The following is an 8,855-nucleotide window of genomic DNA, read 5'->3' as shown; positions in this document are numbered from 1 at the left end:
CCTCTTCCTTCTCCGTCGGTGCGCAACAAGACCACGCCCCCTGTTTGTGAATTCATGTGGGGGGAGGTTAGTCAAAAAACTGTTTTAGTGACGTCATTACTGCAGGAACTAGAGGGATGTAGTCCAAAAGGGTCGTTTTTTGTAGGCGAATTCTGTTTATTTATACTCTAACAACAACATTACACACTAACTAAAGTTTAAAACATGGGATCACGAAGAAGGGGACCTTTAAAGGGCGGAATGAAAGTCTCAAAATTAAAATGAATCAAATAGAATCGACTAAGAAGCTCAGAATAGACGCGGATGAATTTTAATCGCACATTTTAATCCCTACACGCACATTTTAATCTCTACATGCACAAATTAACAAATTAAAAAACTATAACATTTGTATTCACAAATATGTCGAACAAAAATCTTAACTCTGCAGACACCGGTTGAAAAGCATTTGTTTCAGTGTAGTGACGCCAGAGGTGGAAAGTAACGAATTACATTTACTCGCGTTACTGTAATTGAGTAGCTTTTTTGTGTACTTCTACTTTTTAAAGTAATTTTTTAAATCTGTAATTGTACTTTTACTTAAGTAAATGTTTTTTGTAGTATTGTACTTCGCTACATTTTAAAACACATTAATTACTGAGTAAAAAAAACAAAAAACAGAACAGGCGTTAGTGGTGCAGACACCGCTGAAAACGAAACCCCGTCATATTCTGAAGTTGAACTCGAAGGAAATGAAGTGAACCCCTGGCCATATTTATGCTCTATTATGCAATGTAAGCTGTGCTTACCTAGAGAGACCAAACTAACAGCTTATAAAATCTCGACATCAACCCTTCGCAAGCATGCAGAGGTAAGCTAAATAATTGCAACGTTGCATTGGTGGTTAAAATGAAGCTTTGACATTTTAGCAAGAGGTTTTGCACAAATTTGCCAAAAAGACTGGTGCGGAGTTTGCGATATATATCGTCTGCGATAATATCATTGTTGTTTTAACAATGTGTGCGTGCATTTACAGTGCGTTCTTTCATTGTGTGATTCAGTCTTGTAAAGCGCATTTAGAATGATCACAAAATTGAAGATATAGGGGCAGAAAATGTACATATTTATATCATTTCATATAGTAAATCAAAATCACACAAAGAATGCCTTCTTTTCCTCCAAAAATCATGATTTATATATATATATATAATTTTTTTTAAAACAGGTCAGTTAACAAGTTAAGAGACTTGCGTTTTAGACACCATATTGCCTGTTTTTGCTTTATTTTTAAAACAAAAAAATAATTCCAAACACAGCCACCAAAGCACAGTTTTGTGTCTCTGAGCAACATGACAGTGTTTCGTTTCTGAATGAATCAACCGTTTAAATGATTCGGTTCAATCGCAATGACTCACTTATTAAAAGTGACTTGCTGACTTTTAATTTCACATTTAAAGTATCCTTTGATTTTTTTTTTTTAAATAATTAATTTCTTATCATTTCAAATGAGTATTCAACATTTTATGCCTTGTATATCAAAACATTATTCATGCATTTGTAACTGCAAGTTAAATGCATTCTTGTCCTGCACTAAACAGTGTGTAAATACATCTAAATGCCACTTCCGATGAAGCTTCTGCATTTCGTCTGCATTGAAAAGATGAGTTTGTTGATACTGATTTGCCTGGTAACAGCCCAAATGTCTTATTATTCTAAATAACTGATTTCTTTAATTAAAAACAACTAGTTTGAGATTAATAGGCCTGTGCCAGGGGTGTCAAACTCAGTTCCTGGAGGGCCATATAGCCCTGCAGAGTTTAGTTCTAACCCTGCTCTAGCACACTTATCATGTAGTTTTCAAATAAGCCTAAATGATTAGATTAGCTGGATCGGGTGTGTTTAATTAGGTTTATATCTAAACTGTGCAGGACTGTGGCCCTCCTGGAACTGAGTCTGACACCCTTGGTCCCATTTTTGCCTCCTCACCACTGTTAAAATGTAACTGAGTAATTTTTACTCTGAGTACATTTTAAACTAGCTACTTTTTACTTTTACTTGAGTAGATTTTTAGACTGGTACTTTTACTTGTACTTAAGTAAAATTTAATTCATGTAATGGTACTTTTACTTGAGTAGAATATTTTTATACTCTTTCCACCTCTGAGTGACGCACATTCGCACCTTGTTCCTTAGTAGTTGTGTGTGTGTGGCACGTGAAATGCTGAGAACTGCGAAAATGAAGTCTCAAAATCCAAATGAACCGAACAAGATCGACTCGAACCAGATGCCAATTAATTCACGCGTGTCACCCGATCCACATATGCATGGATTCCTTTTTGCACGAGCAATTTATGATGTATTAATGCAGAACAGAACATTTTTATTCGCAAAAATGTCTGTACATTTACAAATCGCTGCACAATCATTTAATCCTAAATCAAATTGAAAGGCATTTGTTTGTGGTTCTTAAAATACATGTATAAAACTGATGTAGTACATTAATATTTTTGCAAGCATCTATTAATCATATGGAGTCTATTTTCATCCCATATTTAGCGCCTCCAATTGGGCAAATAATGCAATTTCTCCTACTGTATTGTAATTTCTGCCAAATTTATGGGTCCATGACTTTAAAATACTACAATAAAAATGTCTGAAAATTAGCATGGTAACAGTCAAGTGCCTTGGGAATAAGACCCAGAGGAACTTTCAACGTACCATCTAAAGCAGCCGAGATACAGTATGTGGATCTTAATTATTAATGGTAAAAATCTATTTGCCCTGGGAATAATGCCCCAGTGTAAATTTTAATGTACCCTCTAAAGCAGCTGAAATATAGTGCCTCCAATTGGGCCAATAATTCAATTTCCTCCGTTATTGTATTATCATATCTGCCAAATTTATGGGTCCATAACTCTAAAATGCTACAGTAAAAAATTCTGAAAATGTGCATGGTAACAGTCAAACGCCTTGGAAATAAGATCTAGTGGAACTTTTAATGCACCCTCTAAAGCAGCTGAGATATGGCACCTCCAATTGGGCCAATAATGCAATTTATCCTGTTATCGTATTGTCATATCTGCAAAATTTATGGGTCCATAACTTTAAAATGCTACAGTAAAAATGTCTGAACATTTGCATGGTAACAGACAAGTACCTTGGAAATAAGGCCTCAATGGAACTTTTAATGCATCCTCAAAGTCAGCTGAGATATTGCGCCTCCAATTGGGCAAACACTGCACTAGCTCTTCTAACTGTATTCGTCAGTGTGTCCATGAATTCAAAACGGTACATTATCCAAAAATACAATGGCTATTTCGATTCAATTCTGTTCAGTTCACATTTATTTAAATAACACTTTTCACAGTACATGTTATTTCAAAGGTGCTTTATAGAAAAGCATGTCTCTATGTTGCAACACCACCATAGTCTTTAAGATGATATCAGAAAGTACAGTTGGAACATGCTAAAAATTACAGTATTTACAAACATCATATATACATTTAAGCAAAATGAATGTCCATTTTAAAGCACTTAACTTGATCTTTCTGTATAATCATCCAGAGTTGGTGTGATGTTCTGGAGATGGTGTAGGTGTAGACTTTAATAAAACAATCTAATAGGTAGAAAAAATGATTTATGTCATTATTTTATGACTGCCGTCTGTAGCCATGCTTCAAGTCAAACGCACCTACTGACTCACTCAAATTAGTACACAAAAATGAATTAATCCTTATATTGAACTGATCCTACTACTCAGAGACTGAATTCATCATTTCAGGATGGAAATTTGTAATATATTTTTAGAGCATTTATCATCCAAAAGGAAAACCAAAAATATATATTTGTAATATTCTAGAGCAAACGCATCCACATGCCAAATAATTTTTATTTCTCTTTCCATACTAGCTTACAATTAGAATGTAACAAAATAGAATAAAATAAACAGAAGAAACATACAACGTATCTTTAAATTGCACATGAGATTTGGCAACATTTTTCCATCCATGTCTGTCTTTAACTGCAGTGGCATCAGCAAATTTTCCAAAAAAAGAAACACTGATTTCAGTAATAACTAGCTGTGAAAATCCTGGAGTGTTTAGAGCAGTAACACAAGTGCAGACAGATGAATGGGAGCTTAAACCTCACAGCATGGAGATGCCACAGCTGCCCTATGAGAAACACAGTTGTTTTCACACTAATCAACATTGAAAAGTTAAAAATAAAGGGATGAGTGTTTGTGTAATCAAGTAAGTGGAAAAGTCAAGTTAGTGTCTGGTGGTGCGTGTTGGTGAGAGAGTGCTATAAGGCAGCTGCAGGGTCAAAGAACCTCTCTGTGTCGAAGAGACACATACTGATGACCTCACGGTTTGTCACTCTGGCAACAAGGTCACCAAGAACAAGCGTACTTACACACAAACACAAAAAGTTAAAGCCAACACAGGAAAAGCAAAGTTCATAGAAAATTTACAAAAACAAAAAAACATCACATGCCCTCACACCCGACACACACAAACAAATCAGTGCAAAAAATGCAACAGTGCTGATGTGACTCACAGTTTACAGTATCACATCTCTTCTGAAATTCTTGTGGACGTCCTATGAAATTAAGGTCTGCACAGCTTGGATGCTGAATTTCAGGTCTGACAAGACCAGCCTAAATCAAGACCAGCAGTTGTTCAGTAAACATCTTTCCAAGTTCCAGGTCAGTTTTAATCCAATCAGCTCCAATTTTAATTTTTTTTGAGAAACAGGAAATATACACCCAACACAGGAAGACATAATGAAGGCTCTCCAACTTGACACACTACTGCCTTCTCTGTGCTGCTGATAGTGGATTGTCCTGTCCAGAGGAGTTATATGCAGTTCAGTGCAGTAGTAATTCGTAAAAGAGGTTAGCAGACTTCACACCGCAGTGTTAGTGTAAACCTCACTGTTGTGTGTCTGTAGGAAGTGGAGGGACCTTATCGTCATACTGTGGAGGCGGGGTGAGGGGTTCGATGGTGAACACGTTATTCTGTTGGATATCACTTAAGCTTTTCCTTCTAAGGTTGTCTGATTTTATGCGTCTAATTTTAAGGGGAATTAGTTTGCGCCCGGGACGGCTGTTTCTTCGGCCGCCCGCTCCAGTGCTGGGGTCGATTTGGGATGAAGGTCTGCGTGCTGGGCTGAATCCATCCTCCACGGTGCGCTGATCTTCCTCTAGTTCGTCATAGGCTGGCAGCTGGGTGATGCTGTTGTTCCGCTCAGAGGACTGACTGATGGGATACTGGCCACTCATTACCACCTCCTCATAAGTGGGGACCATGTGGTTTTGATCTAGTTGCTCCATCCTAGATGAAAAAATAAATGCCAATTAATAAATTACAACCATTCACAGCATATTTAGCTCATTGTTATTTAAACCATCATTCAAAATATTTGGGGTCAGTAAGATTTAATCAATACTTAACACTTTTATTTACCAAGGATGCATTGAATTAATTAGAAGTAACAAAGATTTTTACATGGTTACATAAAAGAATCCTGAAAACATGTCTCATGGCTTTCACAAAAAATATTAAGCTGCACAACTGTTTTTAACATCGATGAGAAAAATCCTCATGTTAGAAAAGTAACCATTCCATTCTAAAGTCTGAAATAAAATACAATAATTTGCACCTCAAAAGGACAACTTTATAATCTAAAAATGAGACATCCTTGATGATATACGTGGCTGACAAATGCGACCTAAGGAGGGTGCAGCCTTCAAAATGAGACAGAGACAGTCATTAATTTCCTGTCTTTTTTCCTGCATGTCTGTTGGACCACATTGATATGGCATACACAGTTTTTCAAATATTTATTAGCAGTAAAGCAGTTTTGTTGAAATCTTTTTTTCTAAGACATAGTAATACAAGCTTATGCCAAACTACTTTATAATGTTTAATAGAGAACATTATTTTCATTGTGCTTTTTTTCCCCACTATGATATCAGGAGAGTTGCGTCGAGCTGACAGCTATGACGTTATAAAATAAAAAAGAATGTTAATTCAGAAACAACAACAACAACAAAAAGTCATTAAGTGAATTTAAGTCACTGTATGTCTGAATTAAAAAAAAATTTAAAAGACCAGAAAAAAAAAAATTCAGTCATGTCATTGGCCTACTTGTTATCATAAAGTGGAAGAATGTGGCTGCACCTGGGTGTGTATTTAACAGTATGTACTCACGTTGCCCCCTCCTCCTGTGTGTTTGCAGGTGTATTGCCAGCTTCCTGTCCCCGGGCTGCCCGCTGTTTGTTTCGTACGCTCAGACACACAGACAGCAGCAGAAGCGCCACTCCTCCCCCTACTAGGACAAACGCCACGGATGAGGTCTCTCGAGCTTGACCTTGATCCATGCCGGGTCTGGAGCTGTTCCCTCCAGACCCTGCCGGCACCACGCTCCACACAATCATTACTATCCCCAGAGCGATGAGGCCCACACCCAGCGCGGCAGTAGCATACTGTGCCCCAGAGCTACTGCCGCTGGTCCTGCTGGGACTGGGTGGAGTCTGGTCGCTGCAGGACATGCTTCCAAACCTTCCCGTGGACTCGAATCTCCTACGGACACGTTGCTTGTCGTCCTGTGCCTGTCAAAAAACCTTATCTCATTTTGTCCTGTCTTTTTTGGAGCACTGACCCACTCTGTAAACAGAAAATCAAATAAAGGTGAATCAGCAGAAAAGTGATTGAATCATCAGACAGACTATCATAAGAGAGTCATATATCAATAAGCGTCCAAGATCCAGACGCAGTCCCTCCAGTAAAGCCAGTGTTAAAATGGCATAGCAGTAACCCAGCCTGTGCTTCCACAGTGATAAGGTTTTTATCAAAGCATATTTATTGTGTGCACACTCATTGGTAGACATGTTAGACTTGCCTAAATTCCTTTCATGAGATTAAGCAGGTGTCCCTTCAACTGAGCTTTAGTTACAGGTGCACGAAAACTGAAGAAAGAGGTCGATTCAAGAGTGAAGTGAAAGAGTTCACGGCTTTCACAAATGCAGACTTCGGTGAAATTTCATCCGTGCTCTGGAAGGTTTACTTTAGACTGAAAACCAGGCAGCTCCAAAACTCCACAAATGTCGTTCACTAACAATGTGATATTGTTTAACACACACACACACATACTAAAGAAAGCCGATCAGAACTCTGCTGTGTCATATCTATACACAGCTCCTAGTATTGGTTATCTCTACAGGCAGGTCTGGGATAAGCGCTCTTACCGCACCCTTGATCATTTCTCAGCATGGTAGCACTATTAAGCAATGCTCTCAGATCAGTGTAAATCTTCTAAACGTAGAGCCAGGTAGTTTATATTGGAATCTATTTCCTTGAGCCGTGATTCTTTATGCTGTGTGTATGGAAAAATATAGGCAGTTGCTCATGAGTTTTGTGTTTGTATTCCTGCAGGGTTTTTAAAGTCTCCATGGACAGACATTATTACATTTCCAGCACACCTGACTTGCTGAATTCAATTACTTCTACGCATAAGCAGGATTTAGTAAGTTTACATGCCTGAAATAGATGCACAACACAGAATTTACCTAGCACGTCTAAGCATGCAGACAGATTGAATTATGATAATGAATACGCACTGGGGAAAGGCAGGAATTTCCTTCCCTCACAAAAGCCACTGCACTCAAATAAAAATAAATAAATAAATAAATAACAGAGCCACATAAATTCACATATTACACAACAAAGTGTACCTGGGCCCAGAAACTATAGCAACAGCCTACAGTGGTCTCTTCAAGGGAAAAGTACACTCACATCCAGCATCAGTGAACTTCACGGGATAGTTCACCAAAAACTATGTCATCATTTACAGTACTCAAAAGGACACCCTAGGGGCAGTTCAAACTGAATTTCGCTTTCATGTTTAAAAAGGCATAGTGGAAGGGACAAAAGGTCTCCATATGGGTTTTAAACTTAATTAAACTTGAGCACCTTATGTTTTTATGCACCATGCAAAAACGTTTAAAAATGTGTAAAGCTAAATTTTCTTTCTTGGTGTCCCTTTAATCATCAGCGTCTGAAAATCTAGATTTTAAACGTCTATATGTGTCAGTGGAAACAAAACATATTGATAAGTTAAATATTTTTAAGGCAAACATTAAATGTAGGCTATTAATGCAACTATAACACGACCAAAAGTACTGTTAAACACTTAAAAGATAGCAAAGGCAAATAATTATTTATTGAGTGATCACACTGGCGTAAAAATGGAAATCTATGATTAAATAAATTAAGATACACTTAAAACAACAAATTACGCTGCGCACAACATGCGTCTTAAAAACCGAACGCGCTATGTAACATCATGTAAACAGTAACAAAAGTTCCAGGAAAACCAGTCAAACTTCCAGTTCACTGGGAATGTAATGAGCCTTACCCAGACAAATGCTCTTCCTTGTGTTTAGGAGACCGACCCCGTTTAAATGCTGGATAAAACCACGTTTAATCCAATGATGTACACGTACACCGGAGCGTTTGTAACATTCCTTAAGAAACTGAACTTGAATTTCTTAAAGCGGTTTGGCCTTGAGTTTCACAGACATGAACATCGTCCTGTCTCTGCAGTCCAGAATTAACCCTTTAAAAGACCTGTTCGGGCTCCTGCCCCGCCCATGTGTTCTGAGGGTAAACTTCCCATCCACTGATGGTCCATAAAACTTTAGAGAACCACATTTCAAGGCATTCTAATATATATATATATATATATATATATATATATATATATATATATATATATATATATATATATATATATATTTTTTTTTGTTTGTTTGTTTTGTTTTTTGTTTTATTAAATCATAAACTATCAGGTTTTCCAGTTTTAAGTCTTAATCGT

General features: G+C 37.3%; 1 protein-coding gene across 1 annotated transcript; it reads right to left on the bottom strand.

Moving 5' to 3' along the window:
- Positions 1 to 3,849: 3,849 nt before the first annotated feature.
- tmem51a (transmembrane protein 51a) lies at positions 3,850 to 8,662 on the bottom strand. The gene is made up of 3 exons (XM_052604211.1): positions 8,397 to 8,662; positions 6,191 to 6,646; positions 3,850 to 5,311 (listed from the first exon to the last, which is right to left on the bottom strand). The coding sequence occupies exons 2-3, from the start codon at positions 6,529 to 6,531 to the stop codon at positions 4,909 to 4,911; spliced, it is 744 nt and encodes a 247-aa protein (XP_052460171.1). The 5' UTR covers positions 6,532 to 6,646; positions 8,397 to 8,662; the 3' UTR covers positions 3,850 to 4,908.
- Positions 8,663 to 8,855: the final 193 nt, after the last annotated feature.

The sequence above is a fragment of the Carassius gibelio genome, chromosome A8, assembly GCF_023724105.1.
Source record: "Carassius gibelio isolate Cgi1373 ecotype wild population from Czech Republic chromosome A8, carGib1.2-hapl.c, whole genome shotgun sequence".
Lineage (NCBI taxonomy): Eukaryota > Metazoa > Chordata > Actinopteri > Cypriniformes > Cyprinidae > Carassius > Carassius gibelio.
This window is presented reverse-complemented; position numbering and strand designations above follow the sequence as displayed.

Excerpts from the sequence above, each read along its gene's own strand:
- tmem51a (XM_052604211.1), bottom strand. The coding sequence starts at position 6,531 with ATGTCCTGCAGCGACCAGACTCCACCCAGTCCCAGCAGGACCAGCGGC. Across the intron at positions 5,312-6,190 it reads ACACAGGAGGAGGGGGCAAC|GATGGAGCAACTAGATCAAA; the intron begins GTGAGTACATAC and ends TTTTTCATCTAG.